This window comes from Micropterus salmoides, unplaced genomic scaffold (genome assembly GCF_014851395.1).
Source record: "Micropterus salmoides isolate LMB-PRFRI ecotype aquatic unplaced genomic scaffold, ASM1485139v1 Ms_hic_scaffold_13, whole genome shotgun sequence".
Classification (NCBI taxonomy): Eukaryota; Metazoa; Chordata; class Actinopteri; order Centrarchiformes; family Centrarchidae; genus Micropterus; species Micropterus salmoides.
This window is the reverse complement of record NW_024040374.1, coordinates 27,627,169-27,646,710: the sequence shown is the minus strand read 5'-3', so window position 1 is coordinate 27,646,710 and position 19,542 is coordinate 27,627,169. Positions and strand designations below refer to the sequence as shown.

General features: G+C 41.2%; 1 protein-coding gene across 1 annotated transcript; it reads left to right on the top strand.

Moving 5' to 3' along the window:
- The first annotated feature begins 44 nt into the window (after positions 1 to 44).
- On the top strand, positions 45 to 19,303 carry LOC119901177 (espin-like protein). Its single transcript, XM_038716706.1, has 11 exons — positions 45 to 773; positions 1,408 to 1,598; positions 7,967 to 8,153; positions 8,234 to 8,416; positions 8,557 to 8,688; positions 14,561 to 14,725; positions 14,830 to 14,959; positions 15,043 to 15,215; positions 15,305 to 15,469; positions 16,246 to 17,195; positions 18,248 to 19,303. Exons 1-11 carry the CDS (start codon positions 480 to 482, stop codon positions 18,777 to 18,779), a joined length of 3,102 nt encoding a protein of 1,033 aa, XP_038572634.1. The 5' UTR covers positions 45 to 479; the 3' UTR covers positions 18,780 to 19,303.
- Positions 19,304 to 19,542: the final 239 nt, after the last annotated feature.

The window sequence follows — 19,542 nt, the reverse complement described above, 5'->3', positions numbered from 1 at the left end:
TCCCCGCTAAGATAATTATATATAAAATATATATTTATATTCTATTTTTTAAAATAGTTGTAAAAAATAACACTCCGTGTAATCCACCATGCCTTGGCTCTGACTTCTCCCATTACTTAAGTTTCCGTGCTGCCTCAGCTCCCCCATCTCCAGTGAAGCGTTGGTGCGTGTGCCAGCATATGGTCACTGCCTCACAAAGGAGAGCAGGAGGCCACAAGCGCTTCGCCTCCACCCGTCTTTCATTACCTTTCTATCTCGCTGGCTCTGACCCCCTCCTCTCTCCCCAACAGCCATGCTGGCCAGCTGGCTGCCACTCAGGTGTCACTTTCCTGGCTCGGGAGGAGGCAATGAGTGCATGAGTTTTTTTGTTATTGCACGAAAGATGAGCATGAGAGAGAAAGGAGATGGTAACCTGCTGGGATCCAAAGAGCTCCTGGGAGCTTGTTCTGTGTGCCATAACCTACTCATAGCAGCCAGGGATGGTGCTTCATCGGGCCGTTCAGGCGGCTCGAGCAGGGGATCTTGCAGCCCTGAGGGAGCTAGCATCTTCCGGTCACCTCTCACCTGCCATCACTGATGCTCAGGGTGCAGGCCCAGTGCACCACGCCGCCAGGTGTGGACGCGTGGAGTGCCTGCAGTTCCTGGTGAGCGAGCTGGGGCTGGCAGCTGATGCCCGGGCCTTGAACAGGGCCACACCAGCACATGATGCAGCAGCTACTGGTCGCATCCGGGAGCTGCAATGGCTGGTAGACCATGGAGGCTGCAACATTGAGGTAAGTTTATCCACTGAGAACAATCCCTCCACACACAGAGAGAGAGAAACCTACCCTGAGAGCTCAAATGCTTTTGGAGAGATGCCAGATGTCCAGCTTTCCTGGTAATTTCTACCAACTCAGTTGCGTGTGTGTCCAAATTCAGGCGATCACTATAGATGGTCATCTAACTGATCCCAGAGTGAGGTTACATCACTGCAGTTGTAAAAAGTAGTGCACACTACTTTTTCAGATGTATTACCAGCTGGTTACATCATATGGTGTAGACCTATTGGGTATCCATTAGTGTTATGTTATGTAGCAAGCAAGTGTAATTATGTCCAGATGCTTGAGGGGAACTTAGCATTATAGAGTCAAGTCTGATTACATCTCTGCTGTCCATTATGATGGTATTTGCAGAATCCTGTCTGAAATTAAAGAACACATTGATTGCTTCATCTTAATTAGTGGTCCTCATGAGAATCCCTACTGTAGCTTAGGAAAAGAGATTTACCTTTAAGATGTATCCTTTGTAAATTTGAGTAATGAAGCCCATCTATGTGTCTTGATAACTGAGAGTGTTTACCTACAGTAAGATCCTACAGTAGAGGAGTGTGATTTACATATAAACTCTGATCTTTGTAAATGTTTCCAGGATAGGGATAATGCTGGTGCCACTGTGCTCCACCTTGCCGCCCGGTTCGGTTGTGTGGAGGTCATTAAGTGGCTGCTATCTGCTGGAGGAGTGGCAGAGGTGGAGACAAACTGTGGAGCTGTACCTGCTCACTACGCTGCAGCCAATGGGGACCTCACTTGCTTAAGACTACTCCTTCAGCAGGCACCTGGGTGAGTTCACACATTCAAGGTCCCTAGAGGATAAACAACTTTGGTGATCTGACCTTTTCCACTAGCACCACCTTGATGTGGACTTGTTCGGTCTTTATTGAAAAATCTCAACGACTATAGGATGGATTGCTGTGAAATTTCATATGCACGTTTGTTGTCCCCTCAGTATTGTTTTAACTTTGGTAATCTGATTGTGACTTTTCAGCCAGCCAGCACCATCATCTGGTCAAAATGTTATTGTTCAATAGACTAGTTTGGTTTATGACCAAATAACTGCAAAACTCATGACATTCCCATCATCCTCCCCTGTACTTTGTGTTTAGTTCTAGGTAGCAAATGTTTGCATGCTAACATGCTAAACCACCACGGTGAACATTGTAAACATTATACCTGCAAATCGACATGCTAGCATTATCATTGTAAGCATGTTAGCTTGGGGATGTGAGCATTGCTCAAGCACAGCCTCACATAGACTCTTGGTTCTTTGAAGGACTGTTGAAGAAATAAGCATTTAAGCTTTAATAAGATTTTATAGTGAATTTTCTTAGGCCAAGACCTGAAGCATGTTAGAGGCTGTTGTTGCCGCTGAGCGGTACAGACAGCTCGGGTGTTACTGTACCGTTGCTGTGCGGAGCGAATGACCATATATGGATTACCGGCTCCATCTAGCTCCGTATGTCGTAGAACGGAGCCCTTGGTAGAAAAAGCAGTTGAAAACAGAGTGTTCACAACAGGAGGATATCTGAGGTTTTGGCACACAGGGACTTCTGTTAAATACTTTAACCTTATTATTTGAAGCTTTGGACATGTTTAACATGAACATCCAACATTGTAACACTGTAGATAAGTCATAAAATGTGGAAAAGCATAATAGGTCTCCTATAAAGGGTGCTAGATATTGTGTGGCACAGATGCTCACAAGTCTTTGAGCTAGAGTACAAGTGATACAAAGAATGTTGTATCACCAGCTGTGTTCAATCCACAGCTGTAAGAAATTCTGTAACTGTGACCTGTTTTTTACTTACAGAGCACAACCTTGTAAAGTGCAATGCTCGAGTCCCCATCTAACATTCTCTGGTTAGTAGTGTGCTGGGGACAAATTACAAGGATTTCTGTTTTGTTAGAGTTGAGTTGTAGAAAGTTTATTTATCATAAAGGCTTTTATGTCAGTCAGACAGGCCTGGAGGGAACGCAGCACACTGAGGTCAGTTGGCTTTACCGGGAGGTACTACTGTGTATCGTCCGCATAGCAGTGGAAGGGAATACCATATCGGCGGATAATGTCACCCAGGGGGAGCATATAAATGGAAAACAAAATAGGTCGGAGAATTGCTCCTTGAGGCACACCAAAATAAACAGGAGCAAAGGTGTATTTAAAGTTGTTAATAGGCACACTACTTCCTGTTAGATAAATACGAGGCAAACCAGTCCAGTACCGTGCCAGAGATGCCCACCCAATGACTTAGTCTGTCTAGCAAGATGTCATGGTCTATTGTGTCAAACGCAGCGGACAAGTCCTCAACAGTACCAGGATTGAAGACATGCCAGCGTCCGCATTCAATAGCAGTTCGTTGGTTACTTTTAAGAGAGCGGTCTCTGTGCTGTGGTGAGGGCGGAAACCAGATTGGAATCTTTTAAAAATGTCATTGTTCTTCATAACTTCAAGGAGCTGCTTAGAAACTATTTTTTCCAGAACCTTGGAAATGAAGGGCAGTTTAGAGATAGGGCGATAGTGATCGAGGTTGGTGGGATCAAGGCCGGGTTTTTTTAGGACTGGTTGAACAGAAGCACATTTAAAATCTGGAACACAACCAGATGACAGTGAGCTGTTTAAGATTAAGAGCAAATAGGAACCTAGGCTGTCCATGATTTTGAATAAAAATTTTGTAGGGATAATATACTAGAGGCAGGTGGATGGCCTCATCTTTGACAAAGTCTCAGTGAGTTCCAATAAATTGGTTGGGGAGAAGTAGCTCCAATGATCCTGAGCTGGGTGGTCCACATCTAGAAAGGGGCTAATGCTAGATCTTATTTTTCCCACCTTTGTCATAACGTGAGCAAGGAACTCGCTGTCAGCCAAAGCAGAGGGAGGAGTAGGATTTACTAAGAGATTAACAGTGTTAAAGAAGCATCTAGGATTGTGCTTGTTGGAAATGATGAGAGTAGAGAAATAGTGTGTTCTAGCATCTTTCACCATTGTATTATTGCAGATTAAAAGATGAAAAACTTTCATAGCTATGAAGTGTACTTGGAGACCAGATTTCTTCCATCTGCACTCGGCTTTTCTACGTTCCTGTATCTAATAGAGTCATTTAGCCAGGGCTGCTGAGCAGATTTGGTGTTAGGTCTAGCTTTCAGAGGGGCTATAAAATCTAAGGTGGACGAGCATGAGGAATTAAATAAATTAACTAGGTTATTTGTATCACAGTCAATCGAGAACGATTTGTTAGTTGAGTTAAACTGCGTACAGAATTTTGCTGCACTGTCTTTAGTAACTGTTCAGCTTAGTTTGCCACGTACATTAAAATATGGCACATTATAAACGCAGCTGGTAGAAACAGACCAGCCCTCCTCTCTACCAGCAGCAGCAGCAGAAGGAGGAGGAGGACAGGAGGGACTGAGTTGTTCATTCTTTCTAAACTTCACTCAGTATGTTGATGTCAGGAATAGGATTTATTTTACTGATATGTTAGATTTGTTTCTAGTGAGATATTAGTGACTTTGCTGTTGTAAATCATGTTGCTGCTTTAGAAACAATTTAGTTAATAAAAAATGTAAATTTTTTTTAATAATATGCAATTATTTAGTAATAAATAGGACTGATAAGAGCATCAATAAAGAACTGAACCAATAAGGATTACCAATATAAGTGTGTCAATAAAATCCTAATGATCCCAACTCGTGAGAAAATGGCCGGCCCATCTCTGTGTTCTGGTTTTAAAATCTGGCCCAATTGAATCTGTAATTGAATAGCCCTGGTCAACAGTGATCATAGTAATATCTTCCTTGCGATGAAATGTACATTAAACTGAATGTAGCATTGTAGAATATTTTCTCCTTGTACTTCATGTTTCCTTTGGATATTGCTGGATATTGTTCTGAGGGTAAATTATTATCATAACAATTTAATAATGCATTGCATTTAAACAGTTATAACAGTAGCTTACTGGTCCTACCTGGCTGGACACGCAGTCTGCCAAAATATGTATCCCCTTCCATAATGCACAGATGATTGCCTACCATCAAGTATTTTATTTTGTGTGTACTTCACATCAGGACTAATATGGAGAAGTGTGTTGTTTCCTAACAAAAGTTATAGTGGGATACAAAATACAAACTGGGATCCAGAGAAAGTCTCGTACACTAGAGCTGATACTGTTCATTAAGCCCTAGAAAGAAGTGTTGCATCAAAGAATGTTCTGTAACTTGAGTTAAAGTTAACAGGAATGTTTTTTTTGTGTAATGTAATTTAATAAAATTATAACTAAGTTACTGAAAAGATCCTGTTACTGAAAATAATAACTGTAAGTTACTGAAATATACTAAAACATTACATTATATATAAACAAGACATTTTGAAAACATTGCCCTTGTGTCCCGGATTGAATGGGCCCCTCTGACAAAACAACCGGCCCCAGCCTGGCCCCCTTAATAAAACTGGTCTAGAACCGCCACTGAGCTTAATCTGCTTCAACCCTTTATCCACTGGTGGCGGCTGTGGTTCAGGAGGTAGCGGGTCATCCACTAATCAGAAGGTCGGTGGAGGTCGGCTCCCCCAGTCTCGAGTTTTACTGTCAAAGTGTCCTTGTGCAGAACCCCAAATTGCTCCTGGTGGCTACGGCGTTGGTGGGTGTGAATGTATTAGTTTATGTTTCTGATGTGTCATCAGTGTTTGAATACCAGGGATGGATGTGACAGATAGTGTAAAGTGATTTGAGTGGTCAGAATACTACAAAAGCACTTTACAAGTACAGTCCATTTACCATTACTTTTAGCTATTTCAAATTGTATCCATTACTTATAGCTATATAGCAGTAATACCCATACTTTAGGCTATTTCAACTGACCTTTATCATATAAACATTTATCCATTAACGTTTCTTCTTAAAATTTAGTTTTAGCTAACAAATTTAACTGTTTACCTATTACTTTCAGTTAATTATTTCAACTATTTTTCTATATTACCCCTACAAAGAAGTACCCCCAGAATCTCTGGGTTAGTGGACCTAAGCATGCACGCCTGTTTTTCACAGTCACTGATTAAACATCTGCGCCACAAGGACAACCACAACTAGAGAGTAAAGATACAGCTTTGGGTGCGACTATATGTTTTGTTGTTACCTGTCCTTTGTCTAATGTATCTCCAATAAATTTATTTCTACATAAAATCACATTTTTATCATGTTATCAGTCACTTTTTGACATGGCTCATAATTAAACAAAATGATTATGGCATGGGGCTTCTCCTGATGGTGAACATTTAAATGTTAATCTCCCCTTGAATCCCATCTCTCCTCCATCTAAACCTGAGACAGTGGCACTTAGTAAAGTGCAGATAAAGATATGTTGCTCTTCCTGCTTCATCTCCTTTACGACTGTAATTTGCACAATGGCAAAATGGCAAGGTCAGATTCTCACATGTGACCATCAGTAACCTGTGAATAATACATGCATAGACACTGTAGGTCACATGTCAGCCTTGTGGTTTTGTAGTATGTATGTCAATATAAATGCAGACATGCAGTGTCTCACAGTCTTGACAGATGACAAGAACCAAACAGGTTTTGACCCTTATTTTATATCCTAAGTGTAAGATTCCTTTTTGGATTCTTGCTGGAGCAAATAATGTGATGCCAACATCAGCATCTTTATACTGACTTTGGTTTTGTTTTTGAATTGATTTTAAAGTTTTAGAGTCTATTTTCAGTGATAACTAGAGTATCTGAAAATCATTTATTATAATCAGATATGTTGCAAAGCATCTAAAAACACACAGACCAACACATTTCCAACAGCTGGGGATGCTTCCCATACTAAATTCTCTAGTATTGATTGCACTATTTCGTTAACTCTTACTTCTTTCCGTGGGTACTTTCCCCATTGAAGATGCCATACGTGGGAATTGCTCTTACTAGTATCTATTGTCACTTGTAGATCTCTTACTGTATTGATGCTTTATTGATGCTTACATGTTGTTCCTCAAATTTATGTCGCTTTGGATAAAAGTGTCTGCCACTTATATGGGTTTGATAGTTTGCTCATGTCATGTCCAACATAACAGAAAAATTCAGATTAAAAGAGTGCAAGCATATACGATTCAGCACATCCTGTATCTGTTATCTGCTGTTAATGCTATTAACACGTAATGACAAGGGAACTGCATTTTTATGTTTTTCCAAGCGTTGCATTGTTCAGGTGCATGTATTTGTGCTGCTGATTGTGGTTTTACAGTACTGAAGCTGTTGCTGTCATAGGTGTCATTTACATTGGGGATGCTGGGAACATGTCCCTGCCACTTTTTGAAACAGCTGATTTTGTCCCCACCGCTTTTTGAAAGCATTTGTTAAAATTGTTCTGAAAAATAGCTTGAAACAAGAAATGTTACGAAATGTAAAATAATAAGTGAAATTGCTTTGAGAAAGGTTTGCACAATAAGAAAACATGCAGTACAATTTAAATATAGGAACACATGTGCACATGTGCATTGTCCAAGAAAATAACTTGATTATTATATTGATAACTTGAAATAACTGATTACTGCAATATATTCCATAATATTGTTAGATTTTGAATTGTCACCGCCCACCTGAATTTTTGTGTTTCCCTTCATATGAATAAAGACATTTACAACATAAATTGGTGTAAAAAATGGCTCTAGAATGCAGTAAATTAAGAGTTTAATGCTTGAAATCTTTTGGGGGGGAGGACCCACCAAGCCCCCCACTCATATATTTCAGCATTAAATATTTCTTTAAAATAGTGTTAAAGTATCTTCTCATCTTGTTCTCGTGACCAAAGTGTTCTGTCACACCCCTAATCTCTGACCTTTAAGTCCCCACCACTTTTCTGCACAAAGTGACGTCCTTGGTTGCTGTAGTGTAGTCAATTACTTTTATTCATTTCAGGCAATACCAATGCTAATATTTAGTTTCAACAACTGAGATATAATATATTTTCTTGTTATACTGTCATGTGTTTAGATTCCATTGGTAAAGAGTTAAGCCTACTGTGGCTAATATAACCTAAAATGTGTTTGTGGCAGATGTTTTTTAGCATCATTTACGTCCTGATGCTGACAACATGTTTTTAAAAATATAATGCCTGATGATTGGAACTTAACCTCGTTGTTGATGTGTGTTGGGGTACAGGTGTGTGAACCACCAGACAGGCACTGGTGCTACCCCGCTCTATCTGGCCTGCCAGGAAGGGCACCTGCATTTGGTAGAGTACCTTGTGAACGACTGCGGGGCTGACGTCCACCTGAGGGCCCACGATGGCATGACTTGCCTGCATGCCGCTGCTCACATGGGCCACCAGGCTGTGGTTGTGTGGCTGGTCAGTATAGCAGCACAGCAAGTGTTTCCTAGATGTCTTTTCAATCCTAACTTTGATCCTTTTTCATTTACCCCAAACAGGTGACCTGCACTGATGTCAACCTGTCCAGCCAGGACAGAGAAGGAGCGACTGCTCTGCACTTTGCTGCCAGCAGAGGGCACTATTGCATCTTGGAGAGGCTGCTTCACGTGGGTTCCAAGGTCATCAAGGATTACTGGGGAGGGACCCCACTTCATGATGCTGCAGAGAATGGAGAGCTGGAGGTTGGAAGCAACTTATTTTCTCACATTTTCTTTTGTTGTTGTCTTATCTTATCTAAATATACTGAACTTGCTTCATAATGCAATATTTGATACATATTGCTGTTTCTTGGTCTGCTAAATTGTCCTATTCCTTCTCTCAGTGCTGTAAAATCCTGTTGGCCAATCATGCAAACCCTACAGACCAAGATATTGATGGGTTCACAGCAGCTGACTTGGCAGAGTACAATGGACACCATGAATGTGCCAGATATCTCTGTGCCGTGGAGATAAAAGTAAGCGCTCTCTCTCTCTTTCTTTCTCTCTCTCTCTCTCTCTCCCTCACACACACACACTCACTCACACACACACACACACACACACACACACACACACACACACACCTACAGTATATTATAGTTTACACATTTCTCTGCTTTGGATCCTCCCTTTGTGTCAGCACTGCCCAGCTGTTTGCTTTGGCATGAAAATCAAAGCTAGTTTGTGTAGTGCGGTCAACAGCAAACATCTGGAAGATCTCGGAACCTCGGTGAATCATTTTCTTAATTTGTGACGTGTATTTAACTCAGGTCAGGCCTGTCCTTCTCCAGTGCTGTTCTCGTCCACTCAGCCTGATTGCTTTGCTCTCGGTTTAAAAGGTCTAAGAAAGTGATGGATGATGGCTTGTGTTTTAATAAGGCATTATATGCGGTGGTGCCGTGAGTGCTGGAGAAGATTCTTCGTTCTCACTTTGCCGCTGAGGACTCTCTGAGATTAGCTCTTTTGTTTTGTGCAGAAAGCACGACACACCTTAATGTGACTGATGAATATTTTATTGTTAACACCTTGTTTATGCTTGTGTTGCCTGTTCAAGTCAAGGGCCAATACAGCAAAAACTGGCCTGCATTTAACTCAAATAAATAGTCAGTGTGCGGCCTCTTTAAATGACTGATTTGTTTGTTTTTCTTTTAAAGAGCTTCAAAATAATTAGTTTTAGAGGATTACAGTTGATACTGATACTGAAATTTGAGCTTGTGGAGTTGATTTTAAATAGGAAACAGAGCATACTGGTAACTGAAAGAGCCTATGTGGACCACTCTGTCAGCAGACTTGTTGAACCTTAAAGCGTCACAGCTGTCCACCTGCAGCCTATTGTTGTTTCTCCCTATCACACTTCACTCGCCGCCTATACCATTGACTACACAGCGATGTACACGGAGTAATGACAACTGTCGGCCAATAGAATCCATGAATAAGTCAGCGGAGAAGAGCTGCACTCATACATGAAGAGGTGGGTGATAGGGAGCCAGCGAGGCGTTGCTGCCGAGCTCCCCTTCAGAAATAATCCATCCCATCAACAATGGAGAGCTAATTAGCGCAGGGGCCGCTACGACGTAGAACGCAGCCGGAGCCGCCGCCAGCTAAGGGCCTATCAGTTACCCCTCTCCAGTGGCTCAGGTGGAGGGCCCAGGGGCTGAGCCCGTTATGAGATCCACAAGCTTAAGTTTCAGCGTTTTCACCATTCTGATGCCTGGAACCGGCAACTCTATCCCTCTGTGGACTCTGAGAGCAGGATGTCATTGGCTTCAAACACACGTTTGATTGTGGGTCATGTTTTTTCCAGGGACTTGGAAGTGCTATGATTGTCACCTCTGGATTCTGTGTAATGTTGGTAGCAGACAGAATGATGTATCATGTTCCTTGGCAACGTATGAATTGGACACACAAACTTAAGGCTTGATGTGAACAAAGAGGTCATCTGATAGAGAACCTGAAATAGCTGTCAGTTGATTTAAATCCTCATGTTTGGAGAGCACACTAATGCTTTGAAGCCTACTGTTCCGAAGATGAATCGTACAAGTAGACATGCTTTAATTACATTTCTGGTGGTGTTTCAGGTTTGTAAAGTGCTGCGTAGATCGCAGGTTCGGTTCTTAAGTGTCAGTCAGATAATCTCATTTCCGAGCAGCGACCTAAATGGGTTGGGACATTGACCGGAGAGAGCTGTGGATTTGGCCTATCCGCATGTTTGGATCGCTCACAATGAGGTCAGACTCATTCAGCGCTGTCAACCGCTCTTCCTCATCTCGCATCTTAGGAACAGCTGCAATCAAATAAACAGTGGGTGGCGTGAGGTTCACTTCACACACACTTGTGGCTTCTGCTCTCCATTTACCGCGATCAGGCCGAAGACACGGCTGTTTGGGAGTGGTATTTTTAGAAGACTTTTTCCGAGGAAACACACTGTCGTCTTATCATCACTGTGTTTTTTAGGTACTTGTCAAAATGTCCGCATTGTTTTTTTGCAACGAGAAGCAAAACACATGCTTGAATAGGTTTTTGCATCTGCGCTCATTAAAACATCCTATCAGCGTTATCGCAGGAGAGCTGTCTAATGAGCTTATTGTGTTCTTCATTTTTATCAGAGATAAAATAATCTGAAGATATGCTTCTGATGAAGCCCACAATCCTCTTTCACATCAGGGCTCTTGATCTCTCTGAAAGCTCTGCATCACAGTTATATGTTTATCACAGATGGGGAGCTATTTCACTGTACTATTAAAACTATCATCTGCCCACACACCCTGTAATACCTATGTATTCAACTTTAAAAGTATGTAATGCTAAGGTGTTAAAATATATAAACAAGCAATATTAACAGGTCAACTTGGGCTTTGGGAAACATTTAATAGAGAGAACTATCTTGCGGTGACTGTTAGTTGCAGCCATCTTTTTGCTGTTTGTCTCTCCACCAAGGATGCTGGAATGCATCACTTTTGAGGAGGCGGACATGATATTCATCAGGAACTTGGTGAATTCATGGAGGATTTCAGTCATAATGTTCAGTCAAATGTTGAAAATGTGGCCACAGTTTTGTCGTAGCACTTCGTTTGTCGTTGTCAACTTTTACTCATTAACAGTCAAACCCATCTATTTAAGCTTTTGGTATCACATTGTCTTTCCACTGCCCCATTTGACCGAGGGATTCGACCCCCACCCTCACAATAAAAAAAGCCTGATGAATTACCTCTTCCATTCAATTGTCCCAAGTGGAAAAAGCACCTGAACGCGCATGGATAAAATGTCTCTTTTCCAGCTGCTTTGACAAGTCTTCCGCTGATACCTCCCTTCGTGCAACAACGTGGCCATTGGTTTGTCCATGCGTTAGCGACATTACCGGCCACCCTATCCTTTCCCTTAATTATTAACAACATTCTCCGATCAGAGTTTATTGTTTATTGCCTGGCGGCCCTTGGCCACTGGCGGAGATCCTGATGATGGTGTCAAACGAGTGGTTGGTGATCTTACGATAGTGTCACATCCTCCACACAGAGCGGGCGCATTGCACAAGTCGTGCCTCTGGAGTTTCACTGTACAGTGAAGTCACAGCGGTGTGCACTGGGAGAATTGTTCAAGGTTAGTAAGTTATAGGGTGAGTCATTGATCATATTCACTGTTTGTTCTACTTTTTATGCTGCTTTTGCTTGATTTTGCTCTTTTTTTATGCTTTATTACGTTATTCTTTGAGCATTTGTTCATATAAGTGACTGGACGGGCTGAGTAATTAGTTTTGTAAAATGAAAGGAAAGTTCAGTTAAAAAAGCCCTAGCTGGCAGCTGTTTTGGCAGTGTTTTACCTATTTTCTGATCAGTTGTGGCCTCTTACGGTTAGGCATGACTAATACTCCAGGCTCATGACCTTATTATATGTTGTCATTGTTGTTTTTTGTTGGACATGATTTTTCTACCTATTTTGGCTCTTGCACTGTTTCTACATATTGTTTTCTGATCCAGTAGTTGTTGCAGTCTTCCAGTATGAAGTAGACATATATTGTCATTTGTCTTGTTAAGCTACAGTGGATACAAAAAAAAAATGCTGTAAATGTTGGCAAAAACATTCCGTCTCTCAGCCTCTTGAGCATTTACCTCCGTGGAGGAAACCTGAGAGTATTTTTACATGTGAGTGGACATGTATTTACACTATAGTGTTCTGTGTATAATGTACACCCGCTGTATACATTCCACATTGCAATTTATCACCAAGAACATGAACATTTCATGTGGAAGCAGGTTGTTTTTATGATTGATTTCAGAGCTCAGAATTACAAGAAATGTTTTTTTTTTTTTTAATATACACAGTGTTTTGAAATACTTCAGCTCTCTCATGGCTCAACCCACGGGGACCACAGATTACTGGTGCTGCATGTCTGACAATGAGACAGCACTGAGTAGCTGTTTCTTAACTCTTGGCTCCTAATCTTTAGTGATGGGGCTCTTTGTGGTCTTTGATAGAGGGAGAGTGGATCCAGTCCAAAACAGGGCTAGGCTATCTATATCTGCGTGGCAATTGTGATGGGTTTCTGATGAAAACCAAATGCATTCTGGCCACTGGGTCTAATTAAACACACACACACACACACACAAGGACCGGTTCATAATAGCTTCTAGGACATTGAACTGTTATGAGACGGGTCACAAAGGAATCAGGCTCCCCCTCCTCTTTTCCCAGCGCCCTTGTTTATCTGTTTATGGATTGCACAACTTCGGGGAAGTTTATTCCTCCGCCTAAGCAGTGTCACAGCATATTTCGTGCTGTTCAACTTCAAAGTGCCGTGTGAGAGGAAATGGCAGGGACCACCTCATGGACAGAAAGCACAACAGCATGCACCAGCATATTAGGGCTGCCTTTGATGTTTTGGTTACTAATAATGTCCTTGGAGAGCTGAATTTGATATGCATTCTGCATGGAGTGCATTAGGACAACGCAGGTTCATTAAAGGGGATCTAAATGTTTCCATACATCCTACATCCCCCACTAGAGTGGTGTGAAATGCTGCCAATTATTCAAGGTTGCTCGCTATCCCATGTGCTTGTTTTGTACTTTTGTCTTTCATAGTTCATGTCTTTAGGATTTGAAATGTTTTGAATGTTAATTGCAGACTAGACATTTTAAGCAATTGTATTTAGCCTATTCGTTAATTCCCTTCTTTAGAATTCAATTATTGTTTCACCAGCATAATGAATCATTTTGATGACAAAACAAAGTCAGCCTAACTCTCATTTCCATGCTTAAACTAATATACTTTACTTGAACCTTTTTGTTGGGAAAAGGATCTCAGGTGTAAGCTCCTTTTCCACCTACATATCATACTGACCTGTTGAAATCAGTCCAAACAAATGTGACTATAAAAATAATTGTGACTGGTTAAACTGACCAAATACTGTACCTTTCCATCTCCCACAAACTGTAACTGCCATTTCTACCATAGACTGGTTGGGTAATATGCCTTTACATTCACCTGCCACACTTACAAAGCAAATGTGTGTCATTTGTGTCTTTGACAACAAATGAAAGGGAAATAACCTTCCTCAGGTGGTGTTTTTCCTATATGATATCAAAATTACGCTTTTTGTCGCTTGACTGTTTTTATATTAGATGCGAACTGTCACAGTAGAACTAAGTCTAAGTCCAGAATGAGTCACAATGTAAAGAAAACCTATAAACAGTGTCACTAATGAAAGATTTGTGTTGCAGATTACTACAAAGCTCTCTTGACTTTTCACACACCTATCACATAACTCTAAAATACTCTTAGTCTAGATCTGTTGTAGAAATCTTTTTCGGTTGTGGCGGCTCATTCACTTGCACAACATGCAGGGATACAAAACTTTTGTCTCTATTATAATCAGTATAAAGTCACATCTAAAGAGACAAACCAGATTTGTTAGCTGTTGTTTGCTAAAAAACAACCCCCCCCAAAAAAAAACAGAGGCTAAGAAGAATTCGAAAAGCATTTGGGGGTGTTGAATGATATTGTAGTTAAATCTATGAAGGGACATCAGACAACGTGAGGTTCCATCAATATCATGAAATTTACAGCAAACAGAAATCTCATGTCCCGGTCACACTCAGACATCATTGCAGTCATGCCATGTTTGGATTTGTCAAAAACTATTTTATCCAAGGTGTCTGACCAGGGGGAATACTACAGTAGATGTGATGTGACTGATGGCAGGTATGGATCAGTAAAAAGAGTTTGTGAAACAAATACTTGGATCGTCAGAAGACGAATTTTGAGCATTAACCTTTTAACCCTAAGTTATACATTTCTCATTTGGTGTTCAGCAGTCTTAAATAGTACTAAATGTGACTCCGTGATATTTGCAGACAGCCTGTGCAGATAAGCCCATTGAGGTAATTGCTCCGGCGGAGGAAGGAGTGAAGGTAAAGCCGGCCGTGTTGTTGCAGTGCAGCAGGGAGGACTACTACGGCTGCCTGAGCAGCACATGCAGGGACAGTTACAGCAGTAACACACTTATGGATAGTTTAAAGGTAAACACTGAGTTTAGTTGTTCACAGTGTTTTCCATTCTTCACAATTTCCGGTTATAATCCAAAGCAACCTGGCCATGCCTCTTTTTTTGGGGTCTGAATTAGCAACCTGAGAGTGAGGAGTCCCCGCAAGCTAGATACCCTCAACTCCCTGTTCCTTCTGCTTCACCCACACCTGTCCAGCCAGAGAGAAAAGCTGTCAACCGAATAGAGCAGGTTCAAACCGCAACATCTGGTGAGAAACACTTTGCTGTTTATCTAAGTTAATCACTCTTTTACCGTCGACAAAGACTTATTTATATATTATTTGTATTTCAGTTATTAAGGGTTTCAGTCAGTCCAAGGCTGCTGGGAGTGAGATAACTGTCTCTGCTGATAAGACTATATTGCCTGATGCAAACCTCCTGCCTGAAAGAAAACTACTTGGCGACATGAAGTCCATTAAATCCTTGAAACAGTCAGGGATATCAGGAGTCTTCACTGGACAAGCAGTAAGTGCAATAAGCTGTCTTGTTTTGCATGCCTGTCTTTCCTTTGGAAGTGCTTCCTTTCCTTAGCTAACAAAGCATTGTCTGTGCAGAACAAGATGGTGGTCCTGCCCACTGAGGAGGCCAACCTGTCGGACATCGACTACCTGGTGCCCACTCACGATGAGAGAGGCCGTCCCATTGCTGAGTGGAAGAGGCAAGTCATGGTGAGACAGCTGCAGGCCAGGCTGCTGGACGAGGAGGATCAGAGGAGGAAGGTAATGCCTCTCGAAAGAAGTTTCAAATAATTAGTATATACGTTTATCTGAATCTTACATATCTTTGGTAAATTTAGCTGTAGAGTTTGATTAATCAAGAGAACTATGGAGAGTGTTTACACCATGATGTGATGTCGTAACAGGTGGATCATAAAGAACTGAAGGATAACGCACACTAGGTGCTGGCTTGCATGTAGACTTCAGAGAAAGGAGGTGATGGCCAAACACTCATAACTCTGAGGCAATCTTTTTACTTTTAGTACTATAAAAACTGTCTATAGTTTGTATTGTTCCAGTTTCAAAATCAGCCAACATAATTAGTCAGTGCCGACAGACAAATAAAAATGAAATCCTCAACTGTTTTAATAATTGATCAATTTTGTTCAGTTTGCAGCCCTAAAGTCAGTGATATGTTGCACAGTCTCCTTCAAATCAAATGCCCCCTAAACTAATGCTTGTTGAGACTAACCAGGCCACAATGAGCAAAGCAAAAATTGTGGTCTGATTTTGTGATGCTATTTAAAATCTGCATTACTGAAAATTTGAAAACACTTGGAAATTCCATCATCATTTACTTTTAATTGCATATAACAAATCACTGAAGGCATAACACATTGCTTGACAAGTCATATTTTTGAGGTTTGGATCACAGTTTTACTGTATCATTACTCTTTTCCTCTCACGCCTAAACCATTTGAAATGTAAAAAAAAAAAAATAAAACTCTCTTCAACATGGCATCTTGCATGTTTATCTGCCTGCTGTTTGCCTCTTACAGGAAAATGGGAACAGATATGCCAAAGTCAGCTGGAGGTATTCCCAAGCCCACAATGCCATCCTGGGGCCCTCTGGTGAGTTGCTGGCTGAGGATGACCTCATCTATCTGGAGCAGCAGATTGCCAATGTCTCCATGCAGAGGAACTGTGAAGGCTACGAGCTGGAGCTCGCTCGTCTAGCTGAGGAGCTCAGGCACATCCTGCCAGCCCCCATAGTGAACATCACCGTCAACACACAATTCAGAAACTTCACAAGTCAAATTCCTCTACCTGTATGGTGCGGCCGCATCTCAGGCATCGTAAAGAGCATGTCTCTGCTCATGACCAACCTGACAGACCAGCCCTACTGCAAGATGCCCAACACCGACCTGATCACCGTGTTCTCTCAGACACCAGACAGACAGAACTCCACCAGGGGACGCAGGGAGAGCATAGAGGATGAAATCCATCAGTTCGGAGTGTCTGTAAGGACTCTTAAGTCTAATTTTGAGACACAGAACTCACCTTTGTCAGATGAGCCGGAGGAGGCTGTCGTGTTAAGTTCTTCCACACAGCTTGAGGCCACAGAGTCAGACAAACAGCCCAAAGTGTTGAGTCCGGCCTCAGAAACAGACCAGAACAGTGACTCCGGCATTGACTATGATGAAAATGTTTCAGAGACCACCAGCCTCAGAAAGGAGCGTATAGTCGTGCTGTTCTTAGGCCACTGGAAGAAATCTGCCTACACTGTGACACTGAAGAGCAAGGATGCAGCAGAAAGGAAGATGAGTGGTGGAAACCCCGGGTTGGGCGAAAAATCCGGGTCGGGTCGCCGTGGCAGCGAGGAGAGCGCCCAGTCGAAGATGATGAACAGTTCTCTGGGACATTTCTTCAAGCAGAGGAGTGCTGTCAACAAGATGCTTGGAAACTGGAGGAGCATGATCTCCAGTGTCCCGTCCAGACAAATACGCAGGTAGGGCTGTATGACTTTTTAGTTAGTCAAAGTTACTGTCCATCCCTATTCTACAACATTCTTAACATTAGGTGGCATCTGTTAAAGCACAAAACCCCACCTGCAGTGCTCACGTTATGCCAGTGTGTCAAAGTTTCATCCAAAAGTTGATCAGTAATTTTATCAAATTTCCCAAAAGCTATACAGGCGCACACAGTCAAAGGATTTAGACACTACACACTTATTATGTCATGGCCGTACATTTGGTATGCTGGATGCTGGAACTGTGTTTATTAGCACTTTATGACCAGTTGAAATGAAGACAACTAATTCATTCAGAAAGACACATTTGTTCATAGAATGAGCTACTATTGAAAAGGTCTTCCTTGCCCATAACCAACCCCTTCATAAAGTTTAATGGAAATCCATAATTTTTAAGATATTGTTAATAGAAAGGAAAACATATGTTACAGCTCCACTAACCAGTATTTTTAACTCTTTTTTATTTATACAATTGACCTCAAATTTGCTGTTCCCCACAGCTCCATGGGACTCTTAACCTCTTTTAGTAGCAGTAGCTTATTGTTGCGAATGTTATCCTCTGTAAAATGCTATAGTTGTATGGCTTTCTACATTAATTCATCAGCTAACACGATCCATATTATCCTCTGTACCACTGATATTATGTCAAAGTGTTGATTTTAGCCTGCAAGAAATGTGCACACACACACGAGCACACGCTTGGGAATTTAGTGGTTGCAACCTTAAAAAATGGCCCACTAGAGGCCGCTGAAAACTACATACAGCCCCTTTAAATGTCAAGGATACAACTTAAAAAATATCCACTGAACAGCGTACAGGTTCTGGTTGGAATGCTATCTCTAGTACTGAAATGATTAATTGATAAATCTTTTAGTCGACTGACATAAATAAAACGACATTTCTAAAAAGCTGTTAATCATTGACTCATTCAGCAAGAAAGAAATGCAAATATTTGGTAGTTAAGCTTATAGTCTCCATTTGCATCTTGTTTTTTAATACATCTTGAGTAACCATTCAGTGTTATCACACAGGCTTCACAGGCAGAAAGCCCTCTACTCCCCAGAGCAGTTCCTACCTCGTCTGGATGGCGTGCTGATGGAATACGACAACCTGACCCTAGATCTCTTCATGCTTGGCTACTTTCACATCCTGGAGTTGGAGTTGCCTGTGGACGAACGTAAAATGAGGCACCTGCTGTGTTTTGAGGTTTTCGATCATGTGGGGAGCTTTCCCTGGGAGCTGGTCAGGGACTTTCATAAGGCTGTCATACAGGACATTGAAGCTGGAAACCGTGAGTGGAAGGACGGTTTTGAGGACATTAAAGTAAAGTTCTTTGGAAACACTGTGAGTCAGTCTGAAAGCACAGTAGAAGTGGTAAAACATAGCCTCCCAGAGGTTAGACAGGTCCCTAAAGTCATTGTGCAGACACCTACACCTGATGAGGGGATGCCCCACAGTGGAACTGACATTTCCAGTTTCAGCAATGAAGAAATTTGTAAATACATCGACCGTAGTTTTGCTTTTTGGAAAGAGAAAGAGGCAGAGATTTTTGATTTTGAGTAGTTTCTTGTGTCATCTTTTTGATATTTTTGTATTGTCTGTAGTTTGATGATGTAAGGGCTGGGTATCACACCTAAATACTGTTTGATTTGTGAACTGAATTGTTGTAATAGTCAGCTATTGAGTACCGAAAGCTAGCACAGAATGCTTAGCCAGATTTTTAGCCTTGTTTACTTTTGATCAGATATTGCCTGATTTGAATTATAATTTTGTTAATTTTATACTGTATTTTTTGTGTTAAAACATTAACCTGAAATACATTTGAGAAGTTTGGACTTTGTTGTTAAGTTTTATAAAGGATTTATAAAAAAAAAAAAGATTTTGGGTCTGCTATTCAAACTCAGGTATCAAATTGGCAACACGCTGCAAACCATACCCAGCCATAATTCAAATGCCAGAGTGCAGAGGGCACTAACATGTTAAGAAAGCAGTTAATGGTAAATATTCGCAACACAGCCTAGAATCCATGATCTGTCAGAAATAGGACCAGTTGTGGCATTATTACAAAATAAATCATTACACAGATACTTGTGTAATGTGTTTATTTTATTGTAAAGCTGACCTTGGTTATTTAATATTACCCCATTGTAAAGACTAATTTCTCCAACATTACATCTTCTTTTTGTTTCTTACCATTTTAAGGCACTTTTAATCAGACCTCATTTATCTTAACCCATATATAGACATACAGCACATATCATAGAGAGACAACGTGCTGTATATCTTTATACAGTATCTCACAAAAGTGAGTACACTCCTCACATTT